This window comes from Coturnix japonica, chromosome 1 (genome assembly GCF_054131305.1).
Source record: "Coturnix japonica strain WE chromosome 1, WE-NBRP24, whole genome shotgun sequence".
In the NCBI taxonomy this organism is placed as follows: domain Eukaryota; kingdom Metazoa; phylum Chordata; class Aves; order Galliformes; family Phasianidae; genus Coturnix; species Coturnix japonica.
Window position 1 is genome coordinate 151,624,113 of NC_140663.1, and position 17,458 is coordinate 151,641,570.

At 37.8% G+C, this 17,458-nt stretch overlaps 1 protein-coding gene across 8 annotated transcripts in view; it reads left to right on the forward strand.

Annotated features, from left to right (window-relative positions):
• The window catches only part of DGKH (diacylglycerol kinase eta), a 136,428-nt gene that overhangs the window by 117,023 nt on the left and 1,947 nt on the right, over positions 1 to 17,458 (forward strand). For 6 of the 8 annotated variants that reach the window (XM_085536109.1, XM_085536110.1, XM_085536113.1 and 3 more), the window contains 9 exons: positions 1,889 to 1,996; positions 4,415 to 4,528; positions 4,818 to 4,952; positions 5,874 to 6,040; positions 7,224 to 7,329; positions 8,981 to 9,073; positions 10,917 to 11,036; positions 11,382 to 11,490; positions 12,903 to 13,033. In XM_085536109.1, coding sequence (XP_085392235.1) covers positions 1,889 to 1,996; positions 4,415 to 4,528; positions 4,818 to 4,952; positions 5,874 to 6,040; positions 7,224 to 7,329; positions 8,981 to 9,073; positions 10,917 to 11,036; positions 11,382 to 11,490; positions 12,903 to 13,033 — 1,083 coding nt within the window. The remainder of the gene's footprint in view (positions 1 to 1,888; positions 1,997 to 4,414; positions 4,529 to 4,817; positions 4,953 to 5,873; positions 6,041 to 7,223; positions 7,330 to 8,980; positions 9,074 to 10,916; positions 11,037 to 11,381; positions 11,491 to 12,902; positions 13,034 to 17,458) is intronic. The other 2 variants (XM_085536108.1, XM_085536112.1) reach the window with 1 other exon arrangement.

Sequence of the window (17,458 nt, forward strand, 5' to 3'; positions counted from 1 at the left end):
TGGCTGTGCGACAGTCATGGTTGTATTCACTCAGAGAATATTTAGGCTGGAGGTTGACAGAGAAATAAAATAGTGTCTTTTTTTTTTTCTTCATGCTAATTATTCTAAGTGGAATTTTATGATGTTTATATGAAGAGAAACATCATAAATTTATGTTATGTTATATATCATTGTAAGTTCATAGAACCATCAAGGTTGGTAATGACCTCCAAGATCATCCAGTCCAACCATCCACCTACACCCATATTTCCCCACTAAACTATGTCCCTCAGTACACCTCCATGTTTCTTGAACACCTTGGAGCTCTTTCTCTCACTGAGCTGTAGGAGGATACTGTATGGTAGAATCAGTTTGTTGTTATCTAACAATTGAATAATTATCATGGAATTATGCTGTAGTTAGTGAATGTAATGACAGCAAAGGGCGTTATATATGCTGCAGATAGAATCCTAATTTAATGATATTTGAATCAGATTCAAATAAGATTCAAAAAGGTATTCATGTCTGACCTCTCCATAATTATCTTCGAATATATCTGCAAGTAAAACAGCAAGTAGAAAATTCATATTTCCTATTGCCTTGCATAATATCAGCCTTATGTTAAAACTTGTGATGAGGTGCTCAGCTTTGGAAAATTAAACATATCCATTTCAGGAATTGGAGGCAAACCTCTACTGCAATACAAACGGCTATGCAGCATCTGTTAATATCAGAGCATATGTTGGCTACTGACACATTTTGATGGAAATGTTAAACTGTGTCTTGCTACTGACATTAAAACATAGAAAGAAAATGCTAATCATATTCTGGAAGTATTCTGCATCTCTTTCTCCTCTTGATACAATTGCTGAAGATTTCCTCCTTATTTTCTAGGGATTTCTACTTCATTTGTATAATCCTATTTCCACAACACTAGAAACTTGGTAATTCAGCAGTCTTCTTTAAAAGAAACTTTACCTGCAAATGAATTATCTCCAAAGTGACCTTGAATACAGCATGTAGGTTCTTAGATGTCCTGTTCACTTTACAGTGAGTTTGTGCCTAGTGAGTTTGTGGATGCTCCATCCCTGGAGATGTACAAGGCCAGTTTGGATGGGGCCCTGGGCAGCCTGGTCTAGTATTAGATGTAAAGGTTGGAGACTGATAATCCTTGAGGTCCCTTCCAGCCCATCCATTCTGTGATTCTGTAAAGAGGACCAACCTCTTACCTGCAACCCCTCCCCACCAAACTCCTGCACACAGCCAAGGTGACAAATCTGGAGCCAGTCCTAGATTTGTCTCTGCACTTTTGGGAGGAGAATGAGTTATTTGTGCAGGAAACCACATACTCCAAGTCCTAACAGTGTACATGTTTAACATGTTTGTGGCCATGTCACAATATGTTTTTATATTTTATAATTCATTTTGTGTTGGACTTTTGGTTTATTTTGTCCACTTAATGGGGTTACCTAAATAACAAGCAAATTGCAATTTTGGCAGTGCAGATACTGGGTGGGTGAATCAAGCTTTTGTAATGTCAATGGGCATGACCGTCTTACTGTGTACACTCAAAGAATTAGCTGTCCCTCATTGCACAGAGGTTTGTAATCCTTGATAGACAGCGCGTGGTTAAAATGTATGAGGGATTTAGCAGTTAGGAGTGTTAAAATGCTTCTTGGAAGAATCATAGAACACGACTGCTGTAGACACTCATCATCTCTGCAAAAATTGTTGCTGAAATTGGCGAGGGAAAGATTATTAGAGCTGCTTTGCGGCGTGGGTGGAATAGGCTTCTGTCAACCTATTAATGAGTCTGTCCTCCCCAACAGCTCTAGTGATTCTTCATGTATTAAAACAGCCAACTGTTATCATGTTATTTATATACTGAACGAGCTTTTATCCATTACAGTGTGATGGACAGTACATCCCTCTTCCAAGTCTGCAGGGCATAGCTGTGCTAAACATTCCCAGCTATGCTGGTGGGACCAATTTCTGGGGAGGAACCAAGGAAGATGATGTGAGTAATACTGAACAGAAGTAACGTTTTAGGGAGTCTACTTGAGTTTAAACCGTATCTTCTTGTGTTTGATTTTTTAATTGAGAGTATATATGCTGTGATTTTGCATTGTTTTTTGTCACATTCTGCTGTAAATGAGGTTTCTCAATGCAAATATTCCTCTGTTACATTCTAACAGTAATGAAAACGGGCAAAGATAATCACACAGTTTATATCCCAATTTTCCTCCTGCTTGTCAAACAGCTTTGGGCTAATGGATGGTCATTCAGAAATAAGGACAGATACGTTTACTGATTGTTAATTAAATTGGGATAATAATCTGCTTTTTAAATACTATTTTCATTGAGCTTTTTTCCTTTCTGCCTCAGATCTGTTAAGAAACATTGCAAGACGCAGATACCTGAATGTTTTACAATGTGAAGCAGCCTGACTGCTGCTCTCTGCTTCATGCCCAGTGCAGCCGTTGTAATTGCTAGCAGATTATCTCAGTTCTGAATGTCCCAATTTACTGCGAGCTCTGACTCACCTAAAACTGTACTGGCAAATTAGAGTGTGGTTTTAATATCAACAATCCAGGCCTTTTTTCACCAGAATGCTTTGCGTTCTTTTGACTTAACGATTCTCTGGTTAATACATACATAAAAGTCACACACACACACACAAAAACCCAATCCTGAACGTGTTTCATTATCCTTTTCTTACTTTTGGTATATGTCAGAGAATGGCAGTTAGGTTTATATTTGGCTTTGGATATTTAATGTTTTTATATTTGTCATGTTCACGTTCATAACCTTGAAGCATCTCTAACATCTGCTTAGCTCCTGTTCGGGAGATCTTTTTCTCCCTGGGCCGCTTCACTGAGAGAGATCTGTCCTAGCTGTCATACTGGTGTACAGCAAGTGTATATATCTTAGAGCAGTTTTATTGGTATTTGTGGTTGTATGTTGCCAGAAAACTGACATGTTTATTCTGGACAATGTTAGGAACGTAATTCACTGCTTTACTGCAATCCTGAGTGACTGATGTCATTGATGGTGATGATCTGAAAAGCTTCGGTTCTGCTTATCTGGACAAAAGGAAGATGTTGCCTTGATGGCTGTGATTCCAGGCCCAGTACAGTTGCATTTTCATTCTTTGACACTTGTCTGTTCAAGACTTACCTCAGTGCCATCCTGAGATGCTCTGAGAACAGTTGCTACCTGGATGGGGTAGTAAATGTTGGCAACTGTGCAGCCTTTTGCCTGAGAGGATTTCCTCAGTTCCTGGGCCAAAACCACCTCACTGCACTGGGGTGAAGACTCCCATTGGCCAGAGGAGCAGCAGTGACCAAAGTTCTTCCTCATTTCCCATCCTCACCCTCCCTCAGACATTGCTGCAGTGATTGAATGGTTTAAGCAGTCCCGGATCTTCATTCATTTATTTTTCACCTCCAGGAAATCCACGTTCAAGGAGCAGGATCTGACTAGTTTTGGCTTTGGGCTTCTTTGGAAGCTTTTCTCTTGTATGGTGTCTGATGTCATTGAAGCAGTTTACTTTATGCATAGTGACAATTGAGTTTGCCTGAGTACCACTCAGAGAAATGTTCTCTTTACCCACTGTAATCTTACTGGAGTTACATGTGCTCATTTTTCTCCCTTATTGCTCCCTATTCTGTATCAATATGAAATGGTCAGTCTTCAAGGGCCTTAGTGGTGGGCTTAGACCCTATCGCACTTGAGCAAATTGAACTCCAGCTTGGGATACCCCTCCAACATGTCTGAGTTTTGCTGCAGTACATCAGCTGCCAGTGGCACACACTTGGCTTTGTGCATTTTTGTAAACTCAGGGAAATTCAGAGCCTTGACTGGATCAGGATGTTTGTTCTACACAAAAGCAGTTTTCACATTTACAGCAGATAATTATTTATGCTGAAAACAAGATTCTTCTCACTGTTAAAGCAGCATTTATCAAAGATGAGAGTGGGCTCAAACACTGGTTTCCAGAGAATACAGACTATGGGAATATAAGCATTTCTGAGGAAAAAAAACCACACCATCATTGCTCATCTTAACTTCAAGAACCTCTTAGATATTAAATACCTTAGCTGAGTGGAGGTTTGAACTAGCCCTTCCTCTTGTGTTGAAAAACATTCCTTAGACTGCATACTGAACTGTGCTGTCCTTTGTATAAAGGGATGTCATTCAGATACTTGAAATGTTGTTGTCATCACAGCTTTAAGATAGTAGTTGCCTTCTGCCTACGATATTTCACTTGTGTGGCATTTGTAAGGATGGTGTAGTTATTCTAAGACATTTAAATGAATTTAAATGTCGAAATTGAATCTGTAAGTGAACCTACAGAAAAGAAGGCTGAGTTTGTTTATCGTTTAACATGCACTGGGTTAACCATGGAAAATGGAATATTTTCTTTTCCTTTCAGATATTCGGGGCCCCATCTTTTGATGATAAAATCCTTGAAGTTGTGGCTGTATTTGGCAGCATGCAGATGGCAGTTTCAAGAGTTATCAAACTGCAGCACCACCGGATAGCTCAGGTCTGTTTCTTACTTGAAAGCACATAACATAGTTGTCATCAGTTTGGGATGCTGAAGTGTGGGGGTACTCTGGATGACCACTGCCCCACACATTAATAAAGCACTGACAGTGTTTTAATTTTAGTGGATAACAAATTGTCTTAAATGATGGATGAAGTATGAAAATGCTACACCCTTGAATCCAATCTGGAGAGATTCCACAGCTCCTAGTAATCAACATATTTCAGGTGGCCTGTCAGCCTGATTAATATTTATGGCTCTGTAAAATAACATGTTTGTTCTTTTCCAGTGTCGGTCAGTAAAGATCACCATACTTGGAGATGAAGGGGTTCCAGTGCAAGTCGATGGAGAGGCATGGATCCAGCCCCCAGGAGTTATTAAAATTGTACATAAAAACAGAGCTCAGATGCTAACAAGAGACAGAGTATGTGGCAGAAAGTGTGTTATGATATACCTTCGCTGACATTATTTTCCATAGTAATTTGATTTAGTTATAATAGGAAAAAACAGTGCTTATAAGAATGTTTTGTAACTATTTATATAACTTATATAGTTACTTGTAGTTATATCACTTCCATAATAACCCAGACAGATAATAGTTCTTTTCTATGAGGGACACAGCTCTTTGTGGGCCTTTATCAGTTAAGTTAGTGCTATTCCTGTTTTCTTATTAATATATACTAAGAAAAGTCAAAATTTTATGTATTTTCCTTTTGAGGCAGTAGGTGTACAGACAGTCACATACTGGAAGTTTAGCAAGGGTTGTATAATGTCTGTTTTTCATTATAGCTTTTGCAGACTTTTCTCTCTCCATTCTACTAACCCTACATCCCGCATGACAGTTCAGAAAGGAGTGATACAAGCAGTGTCACAAAAGCACTAACGTTCATACTTATCTAGGATTAACATGCTAAAGGCTTAACTGTCCCTCAGTTCACTGTCCTCTAATTGAATGTTGAATGTTGAACTTAGCATGGAATTAATGGCACTGAAACTGCATTCCGATTATTATTAAAATTATTAAAATGTTAACTTTTTTCTTTAGATTTGAACCTTGCTTTACTTTCAGATTTGACTTTACTGTCCTCACAGAATGTATTTCGGTTATGGCCTTTGCGTTCTTACATCTTTGGAAGACACTTATTGATATGAGAGGGAGAGGAGGAGAAGCGATGCTTTCAGAAGTGACTTATTCTCTGTACTAAGTTTAAAAAGAAAAGTAATCTAAGGAGTTAGAGAGCTTGTGTTCCTTATATAAAATTGTGTGCAATTCCACATGCTTTTACATATATAAACAAAAGTGCTGCAAATGCTGTGAACTGAATGTGTAATTTGTTTTGATCAGGCATTTGAAAACACCCTGAAGTCTTGGGAAGACAAACAGAAGTATGATTCCTGCAAATCTGTCATTCGATCTCCCCTGTACCCTCAGCAGGCTGTTGAGTTGGCTACGGAAGAAGAAGTCACACAGGTCCAGCTGTGTTCACAAGCTGCAGAAGAACTTATTACAAGGTACACTAGAGTAAGAAAAATCAATTTGGCAACACATATAGCCAAGATAGAATCATTCATACAAGTGCAGGCATATACTTAGTATTGTGTATTTTATTATTATTTTTTAGTTAATTTTGAGGCTCAAATTGTTTGTGTATGTAATTGGACAGAATTATCAGTCTTGAGAAAACTGACTTTCTGAAGGATCAGTAGACACAGAAAAATGGAAAGCTTCTTTATGGAGAGACTTTTGATTGAAGCATTTCATTTTAATCAAAAACAAAGATGTATTTACTGAGAAGAAGAAAACCTTGGAAATCTACATTAGGAGTCAGTAATGTGTAGATTATGAGTTTTCCAGCTTTCTGGCTTCTCTGGGCTGCAGTGAGTGAACAGGAATACTCTAGAGCTGCATCTACTTAAGTTGCTCTGAAAGTAATGCCTCCTAATTATTTCCATGGAAGCAACAACAGGTACAAAGAAAACAATAATGCTATTCAAAAGAGCAAAATTTCATCCTTAAAATGCTCTTCTTCTACCATTAGCTAGGCATTTTCACCAGTAATTAACAAGCACAAGCCTGCGTGTTGTGCTCGTAACAATCTGTACCAGCAGAGGTGACCCACTGTCATCATCCCCACTGTTGAAATGCACCACTGACTGCCTCACTGTGCCCATATCCACTATTAGATCTCCATAAACCTTCAGCAAATGTCAGTGAATGTCAGTGAGCTCCATTTATTCCTCTTGAAGGAATTCGCTGTCACCCCTGTGCAATGTATGCACTTCCATGTCAGACGCCATTGTGTCAGACTGCCCCTCTGCTGCCATCTGTTACACGGTAACAGCATGTAATGGAATATTGGTGGGTGCTCTTTATGAAGTATATTTAGTACTTTTAAAGGTACTTTCAAATAAGTTCATGTGGCGGTTTTCCTTTGTGTCTCATTTGAGTTAAGAGCCCCACATTTTTGCTATGTCAGAGCAGAATAAATCTCCAGTCTTATGGATGTCATTTATGTGAGATGATGAGCTGCTTCCAGTGATACTTGTGATTGAACTTCTGTTATAAAGAACTGTATTTCTTAAGTATTTCATGAATTTTGTGTATTTTCATACAGTAATATTGTATACTCTTAAGAATTACTCTCGAAGGAAGGTAAGAAATATTTGTATCTTTTCCCTGTGTTTATTTTTCTAGAATCTGTGAAGCAGCAAAAATACATGGCCTCTTGGAGCAGGAGCTTGCCCATGCTGTTAATGCATGTTCGCATGCATTAAATAAAGCCAACCCAAGGTTTCCTGAGGTAAAGGAAGAACGAAAGTTTCCATTACGCTTTCATTGTGTTTAAGTGAATGCATTACAAGTAAAGATATGTGTGAAGCTGTGACATAGGATCAGTTTGTAATCCCCATTCCCATACTGTAATGTGTTGGGTGATAGTTCAGGACGTTTTTATAAACAAGGCTCAGAAATACACTCACCATAGTCATGTTTAAAATGAAATTGCTTAACAGATGAATGGATGCTGTATCCTCTTGTTTTTGTCCCTTCTTCTAAGGTGAAAGTGAAGGGGGATAGATGTACACAGATTACTCATAAAGTATTGCCTCTTCTATTTATTCCCATAGAAACTACAACAGATACAAACAGATAGAATAACACTTTGATAGAGCAAATTCTCAGCTACAAAACACTGTTCTTTATCATAGTTACTACCAATGGCTGTGCATTTTCTCCAGCAATGAACAAGAGCCTCCATGCCGTGCTCATAACAGTCTGCAGCAGAGGAGGTGACCCACTGTTGCTGTTGCCACCACTGAAACACGTCACCCACTGCCTCACTGTGCTCTCATCCTCTGTTAGGTCTTCATAAACATTCAGCAAGTGTCAGTGAATGTTGATGGGTGCCACAGAAGAGGGAGAAGAGTCCCCTCCTGATCTACATGGTATCTTAGAAAGCAGAATATGTAGTTTCATTATCACACTCAGCTAATGTTCCCTTTTGTGAGTGTTGGATGTTAGAATGGCTGAATACGAGGAACATCTGAGTTTTGTTGTGGTGGGGAAATAGCCAAAGGGAAGGTTCGATTGGAGGCACAAAGAAAATACGTTATCTTTTGGAAGCAGTGAAGAATTCAGCCCATCTACAGAGAAGACACACAGTCTAGGGGGTTCATCCTGAAGTTATGCAACAGTGCATTTTAGATCAAGCAAGGTGATGGTCCTAATACAGTTCTAAGCAGGAGTAAACCAGACTCATATCAGCTAATAGCAAAAACAGTATGCAAAGTAAGCTGACATCTACTTGCAGACGGTTGTTTAGACAAGTCCGCAGACACAATTAAAGGCATGATAAAGGCTCGGCAAATTATATTACCACATACAGGTCAATTCTTGTGGGTGTGTTCATAGAAGTTTTCATGCTTAATTGTTATTCAAATGTTATTCACAGAATGCCAAGGGAGCAGAGGGCTGTCTCCTTCACAGTTGGCAATGCAGTTTTCAGGGGTTGGACCCAAAGATGAATAATTAGGTAGAGTCTTTCTACTTAGTTTTAACTAACCTAAGTTTATTTATGGAAACTATGGTAGTTAACCTTTGGTTCTTACAATATGGCTAGAAGCTAAGTTAATCTACGGAAGGTGATTCTAAGGTGAGTGATTCAGATCGATAGTCCATTGCCATCCATGAAAATCATGAATTCATCTCACAGGGGCTGCTTACTGGCTCTTAATGATTGGATAAGGTCATAGTAAATAAAGTTGGGGAAAGACAGTAAATAGATAATATATTTTCTTTTTTATCATCTCAGTGCTGAAGAAGTTGTCAGTGTAGCACTATAAACTGATGTATTTCTCCTAGAAGAATACATGGTGAATGCTGTAAGCACAAAGTACTTACTCTCAGTCCAACTAGCATTCCATCAAATAGTTTTTATGCTTCTTATTCTCCAGAGCCTTACCAGAAACACTGCCATGGAGATAGCTGTCAACGTGAAGGCCTTACATAATGAAACTGAATCTCTGCTAGTAGGAAGAGTTCCTTTGGTAAGCTGACAAAATACATGATTTTATTCCCTCATACTTGGTGTGATTTGTTCTTTGATTTAGGATAGTAGCACAGAATTTATGACGTGCAGTAAGCAGCTCTGTAAGGCCAGGTTGAAGATTTTACACTGCATTTATGCCTGGAATCAGGATGAGTTATGAATTCTTGTCCTAGGTTAGTGTGCGTCTTCCATCACTCCAGATATCTGTAAGTCAGTGCCTGGGCTGCCCTTTCTATTAGTCAGTGGAGAAAAATAATATCCCTGTTGAGGCTCATTTGCCCCCTGCTGCCAAAGAGGCATATCTTAGGAAAAGATAAATCATCATCTGGAGGTTTAATATTTCAGAGAACTTCAGAGTACTATTTCAGAGTACTATTGTGTGATTACCTTTGGAGTTTAAAGAGAGCTTTGAGCGAGAGCTATTCAGACACATGTATTTAACTTCTACAGATCTAATTTGGGCATGTAAATCTCAGATTTACTTTAATACCTAGCAGGAATTATTCTGTAAACTTTAACTGGTAAGTGTTCAAGAAACTTCTGATGGTAATTACAGACTTCATTTTCCATAGTTGAGTTTCATGCCATCAGTGATTACCCAATGCTCCAATCTATCCAGATCCCTCTGCAAGGTCTCTTGTCTTTCCAGAGAGTTATGATCTGAGAGCATGTCTCAGTTTATTAAGACTGTCAAAGTTTGGGTTCATATGATCTATTTTATGACGTATTAGAAAGGAAAGGTAGTAGAAATAACATTATTACGGAAAATTTTCAATTGAAACACTACTTCTCAACATGTTAAACTGTCCCATGTACAGGCTTTATAAGTTTAATTCAATTGATTTATCCTTCTCTTGTTTTTACGTACTGTAGTTCTGCTTCTCATTGTAGGCTGTGCATATGTCTTCATGGGTCAAAGATATTTTTGTCATAAAAAGGTTGCTTGGAAGATGTTTTCTTTGAGATGCCTGTTGCACTCATTTGTCAGCATTTTTAGTTTGAATAGTACCCACAGTCCACAACAACAAGGCATCTTGGTAGCCTTATTGCCGTTATTTTATAATTGCTGTGGCTGCTTATGTGCTATTAAATCACACTATTAAATCAGAGATATATGAAACGTAGGGCATTTATTGATCTGTCAGCTGCTACCTTCATACATGGTTCTCCAGTCTTTTTCCTCTGCCAAACATTCTTTCATTCTTTCTGTAAATTTCCTCTTTTTAATTTTGTGCCTCTTCAATTTTACCTCATCACTCTCTTGTGTGATCAGAGCTCCCTATAGCTGTAAATTGATGCCTTCATTACTTATATTACCTGGTAAGCGTTTTTGGTTGCCAGCTGCCAGCTCCAAGTCTTTCCATTATGGCTTCTAAAGAGTAAATGCATATAAGAGTATGTGTAAATACATATACAGTCTATATAAATAATACAGGTGACTGTATTATTTAATATATATATTTATATTAATATATATATTAATATATATATATTTATATATAATAAATGCAATTATTAAGGTTAATAAATTGCATACGGTGTTATTACCTAGGTAACATCAAATAGTAAATTAGCTAGAAAAAATATTCTCAGTGAAATGAAAAGAGGACAACGAATCATAGAATCATAGAATTACTAGGGTTGGGAAAGACCTCAGAGATCACCAATAACAACTTGGGCCTACTACCCTGTGTTCAGTTTTTCTGCAGCCTTTTTCATACAAAGTCTTCTATTTCATTGTTTGTTTGCATTGGTTTGTGAGTAGTATCAACCTATCTAGCTTTAAATGTTACATATTAACAAAACTGAAAGTACTGTTTTTCTGGCCTGCTTATAAACAGCAGTTGGAAGCTCCCCATGAAGAGTTGTTGTCTGATGCTTTGCACAGCGTGGAAATAGAGTTGAGAAAACTTGCTGAGATACCTTGGCTTTATTATGTTTTTCAACCAAATGATGATGAGGTGAGTTTGATTAATACTTCCTGTTTCTAATTAGAATTATTTTCCTGTTAAGAGGAAAGAGTAAATTACACTCCTGATAATCTAGAGATACAGTTTCAGTAATGATGCTGTCTGCTGTGAGCAAGTTTCTAAGCATAGGGCATATTTTTATTATATATTTTTCTCCCTCCTTGAAAGTGTTTTGAATGGTTATTTAGGAAATTAAACAGGTATGGAAATAAATCCTGATATAATGCTTTACAGAAGTGAAATTTGGACTTAGTTTCTGAGATTAACTTTTGACTTCCTGTCTCAATTTCAAGTTAAACGTTAATTAAAAGTAACTGATTCTGTTCTTTCATGCAGGATCCCCCTCTGGATTATGCTAAAAGAAACAACAGAAGTACAGTGTTCCGCATAGTGCCAAAGTTTAAAAAAGAAAAAGTTCAGAAGCATAAGACCAGCCCTCAGCCTGGTATGTGTTTTGAAAGTACAAGAAAAATAGTAGCATTTGAGCAGTATGTAATTTTGTGTTTAGATGGAAGTTTTTCGTCCTTTTTTTTTTTTTTTTTTTTTTTTTGATAAAAATTGAAATGATGTATTCCACCAAACTGAAAGCTCTTGACCCTGATAAAGTGAAAGGCAGCTGAAATAACTGGGATTTTCATTAGGATGAAGATTTCCTTCAGTGAGTTTAGAAAACATTCAGTAGCATCCTAAGACTTTCAGATGAGCCAAAGAACTACTGCACAGATATTTAGATTGCTACTTTTTTTTGGTCAAGAAACAGGACCTGTGTCTTCGCTGATGGTTACAATTGATTAACCTGTAGTAATACAAGCCACACATAAACACATCATGTCCCTTTGATTCGGGTTTTTCAGGTTAGTTTCAGGAACTGTGTAATCCTTTTATCACACTGGTTTAATTAACCAGTTATTCTTAAATTTCAGATGAGTTTGAGTTCAGTAAGTTGGGCAAGTCAAACTAAAAGCCATGATAGTCAATATTGATCTTTTAATTAGGAGTAGCTGAACAAACTCCACTCTCCTCTCTTCCCTCTGTTATCCATCAACTTACTTCCTTAATATTATGTCCAGGAGTTAATCAGTGATCAAATGGTCCTAAAACTGTTTCTGCATCTTTGTCTTTTTAATGGACAATCTGCAAAATTTTGCCATTGTTGGTTAAACTTTTAGATTTCAGATTAGACTTCAGATTCACTTCACTGTAAGTGAATTCACATCAGCATTGGATGATGTTGCAAAACTGTACCAATAAGTAGCATAGCTGTTTTTTGGGACTAATGTGGGCAACTAACCTTAGAGAACAATGTTTTACAGAGAGCTTATTTGTGGCCTATGTAACACAGTAGCTTAAAGAATACTTGTGTATTATTTAGTACAAGAAAATGTTGTTTTTTTCTGAACTTGCTTGCTGCCATTGCTATATATGAAGTATGGTTTATGTATTAATTTTACCCGTTGATTAGATTTTGAAGGCTTCCTCCTCTCCCTGGATGATTACTAATAAATTAATGGCGTAAAGGAGAACAACATTAGACTTTGCGTCACTGATCCTAAGATGGTGAATTTATAGAGACATGAGGTTTGAAAGGCTTTACTGAAGAAACTGTAGTAAAGCTGAAAGCATGGCTGCAAAGCAAAGAACCCCAACTTTGTTTAGATACTTTCTCATGTTAACTGCTAACCTGTAACCTGCATGTAAAAAGGAAATTGTCGTTTTTTTCTGGAAATGACACTTCTAACCTTTCCCTTCGCTAGCACGGCAATTCTACTCTGTTTTCCATTCTCTTTGGCCTAACCTTTGCTTGTAATGCATTTGAGCATGTAGAAATTAAGGGGGTTTTGCTCTTAACTTTGGTAGTTCAAAAATGGGGCACAGATGAAGTTGCTGCTTGGCTGGATCTGCTCAGTTTGGGAGAGTACAAAGAAATCTTCATCAGCCATGACATCCGAGGCTCTGAGCTTTTACATCTGGAAAGGCGAGATCTTAAGGTATTTCCTTTGTGCTACTTTTCTGCTATTGACCATTTTCTTTGACAAAACAACAACCAACTTTTCTTCTTTCCCTGCACTTTTTATATGCTTTTAGCTTGGCTTACACTGTGCAAATATGCAATAAACTAATATGCGCTGTCCTTTGGCCTGAATTTCTTAGTGCTGAATTGTAGTTTGCAACCAGAAATACCTGTGTAATGAGAAATTTCCTTTTTACACCTTATGTAGAATGACAGCATTATAATTTATGTCAGAAGGCACAGGAAAAGTGTGTTGATATCTTACTGACATCAGTGTAATACAATGTTATCTTCAAGAGGTCACAGTTTCCACTAATCAGGATCAGTATGGATCAGTTTCTTAAGCTGGTATGATGATTGTGAATATATCTCCTACAAGGTCAGCAGCTGCAAGCAGCTGACCTGCTTCAAGTGATTTATTGTGCATAAACTAGATAAAGTAGGTGTGGGAAAGACAGGGAGCTTAATAAATGATAGCACTGGACATACGTGGAATTGATGTTTGTGCATCAGAGTAGACTTTCACAGTAGCATTTCTCATTCCCAACCAATCTCTTCCTGCTTTTTAGCTATATAGGCTTAAAAAAGAACGTTTTCTTTTGTCTTTCTGATTGTCTTAAAGTTTTGCAGAGATAAATATTACCTAGCAGTCTGAGATGGTTATTTGAGCTTGCTGGTCTTTTTCAAGAATGATTTAAGTGCATCCATTATATGTAATAGGGGCCATATCTTTGGGGATTCATTACATTAGCTTTTCCAGGAACTCAGTAGTAATGAGTCCTTGGTAATGTGTTTTGCAACTGCTTTTAGCGTGTAAGAGAGGAAATAGGATACAGTATAAAAGGCAAACATTTACATTTTAGGGTGCAGGTCGTCACTCCAGCCATGGTGCAGTAGTCTCCAGATACGGGAAATACCTTCATGCAGATGGGCCATTTTTCATAAAGTTTCTTACATAGTTAGCAGTCCTATAAGGTAGTGCTGGCATTTCATGGGAGTTAGCAATAGTGTAGCTGCTGATGATAGATGTGTCTAGATATGATGTGTTCAGTTGTTGTATATTATTTCACCTGTTGGTTCTAGAACATGTAAGCTTTCTGTGGGAGTTAAATTCCTTTCTTTCAGGATTGTACAAGATAACCCTCCTATCCCCCTCATCACAGAAAACTGCATGGCAGTCCCTCCAGGCAAGCAACCATAGTGCTCCAGTGATGGATGTTACATTTGAAGTTTAACTGGGAAATTTAGCATCATACAATGCAAAATTGTTCTAAAATGTTATGGAATGTTTATAAAAATACAATGTCAAGTTTGTTGAAGTGTTTCATGAGTAGAATAGCTCAGTTTGAAGGGACGTACCAAGATAATTGAGTTCAACTGCCAAAGATAGTGGTGAAGACCAGTGTTAAACTGAGCTGAGCTTAAATAACAGGATGTGGTACTCATGTTGTTCATTACATGTGGGACCTGATCTCTGCAGGTAGATAATTAAGGGTGGCTCTGGGGCACTGCATTTTTCTGACTAGTGACCTGAACTAGTGTCAAGGTAGAATGTGATATGTAGAACAGCAGGTCCAGATGTCACAAGCTGCCCTGCTAAATTTTTCTCTATTTGTCTATTGACATGTGCAGATGAGTCTTTGGTTCCTCTGTGAGCAATATTCTACATACAGCCACTCCTCCAGTGCAAGGCTTGTGCTTTCTTGCCAAAGTAATTGGCACAGTCATCAATTCACAATCTCTAAATCCATGTGCATTTATCCTGGTGACCTTTCAGGTCTATAACTGGAAAAAAAGGTGCCCATATTAATTCAGTCCCTTGGGCTCACCTTTCTATGTGTGTCAGAAGCAGAAATGAAAAGCTGTAAGGGGATGGATTTGATGAAACTCCCTTTGCAAGTGTCACTGAAATAGATCAGTACTTTTACTGAAGAATTGAGTAGGATATCTGTCTTTATATACCTGCACAGCTTGTGGACCTATTCCAGTTTAGCTGTATGTGTAGCAAATGGCAAATGTTACATGAGGAAACAGATACCTCTGTCCCTCTGTCACCTCCAGTAATACCCTTTCTCTAGCCTCATATTCCTGATCTTAGTTAGGGCAATCTTAGACTTTTGCAACCATTTGATTTGCTCTCCACTGAGGAAAGGCTGGAAACTGTGAAATGTGCTGTAGAAAATACAGAAAGAGGCTTGTTGTGATTTTTGTAGCCTTCTTTCATGATTAAATTCATTGAAAACTAGACTCTAGCACTGTCTCTATACGTGCAACTTAGTAATAATCAGAATTGCAACACATTTGGTAGGACTAGGTTGAAGTTTCCTTAGAACTCCTCCATAGCAATGTTGTCTTCCATGAAGGTTTTCCATGTTTATTGTCATCTTAATGAGGAGTCAAAGGCTAAGAACATGCTAAGGACTATGGCATCTCACCTGCATCTTTTGCAGTATCACATTTAGGAAAACTTCTTGCATGGAAAATGGTTGGCAAGATTTACTAGGCTGTAGGAACTCGTGATGTGCTTTAGCAATGGGAGCACCACTAGGTTCTAATCTGGAAGGCATCAATAGTAAGCCCTGAGCCCTGCTTATGTAAAATGCTCGGTAGTTTTACACTGGTTGTATATTCTACCAACAATATTTGTTGGGCAAATCTAGAATAAACTTGTTGTTCGCTAAGCAGACAGTGCTAATCACTATTATGTAATGCAGATGAAAAACTCCGTGAACCTGTTGCAATAATTTTCATCCCCGTTGTTTTTGTATTTTGTTGGTGGTGGGGGGGGTTTTTTGGGGTTTTTTGATGATATTTTGAGGCTTCCCTGTTGAAGACATAGAGATGATTAGAGATGGTTAAAGTGGGTAGGGAGAGCATATGGAGAGGTTACCTGTAGTTTTAAGGCCATAGCTAGGAAAACATTAAAAAACAGGTTGGTTTCTTCCTCATACTCTGTTTAGGTATCTTTAGAGATCATTTTGGGAATGATGCTTGGAAGGCTTCTGTAGCAGACCTTTTTAGCCTGAGATGAGAGAATTTCTGCAGACTTCCCCAGATCAGTAGTAAATTGAGATAGCATCTGGCATCAAGAATGAGTAACTCATAATTTCCTTCAAACCAGCCTATTACACAGATGTGGAAATTCAGAGATTGGGGTGTTTTGTTTATTCATTTGTTTTTGTTTTTGTTTTTTTTATTTAGCATAAATTGAGGTAAATCTCTTGAGATTTGCTCATCGTCTCATCTATGTTATAGCACGTCCAACTAAGATGGAAACAAAACTGAAATCTTTAGTCATTGTAGCATAGGCATTGGTGATGACACTTTGAGAAAGCTGTTGGAAAAAGTGGCTTAGCTTTCTGGGAGTTTCATAATATCAAATCTTTTTTCTGATCTTTGAAGTGTGACATAATGTTGCTATGTTGCTTATCCAATAGTTCTACTCATGAGTACTGTTTTGAAAGATTTGTATGTACTTAAACTTGCATACACGTGGCTTCTTGCAGTTTGGAAAGTGTCCTACAGGTTTTTCACTGGATCATAGCATCACAGAATCACAAGGTTGGAAAAGACCTACAAGATCATCTTGTCCAACCATCCTCCCATTCCCGTAGCTACAGCAAACCACTAAACCATCTCTCATAGCTCCTCATCCAGATGGCTCTTGAACACTGCCAGGGGTGGCGACTCCACCACCACCCTGGGCAGCCATTCCAGTGCCTGACCACACTCTGAGAGAAAAAGTTTCTCCTTATGTTTAAAAATTTCTGCCACAGAGCAACAGGGAAATTTCAGTAGTTTCAATGCGCTCACGTAGTTCTGATTCGTTGAAAAATTAAGATTAACATTCTCCAGCACCAAATTCACAATGAAAAAGGATAACATCATTGTTGGATGAGTTTAACAAGTTTGCCAACATTTTTAACTTAAAAATGAGTGCTACCTTATAGTCTGTTGTTAATTTTATTTTATTTTTCTCCACAAACTGATGTGAATATGCATTAGTGGAAACAAAATACAAATGTATGCAACACAGAAAAAATCAAGTTTTTCTTTTTCTTTTTTTTTTTGTTTTTCTGATAGCTTTGTGAACAGCACTTAGTTTGAGGACCTGAGCACACTGTGAACTCTTTGACATTGACACCTGTATGCCAAAGTGCTGTAATGGATGTTGTTGTATTGAGGTTATTTACACTTAATAACAACCAGGTGTTTTGTTTTTTTCATCTCTAATATAACCAGAGTTTAGCCTTGACTCTGAAAATTAATGCACCTGTTTAATCTGTGCATTTAGCCCCAAATAATTAATTCATGACAACCTTTTCTTGCTTTGATGAAATGCAAATGCAAAGTGAATTGCATGCTTTTAAATAATGTGCACTGCAGGTTTTCTGAGGTTCCT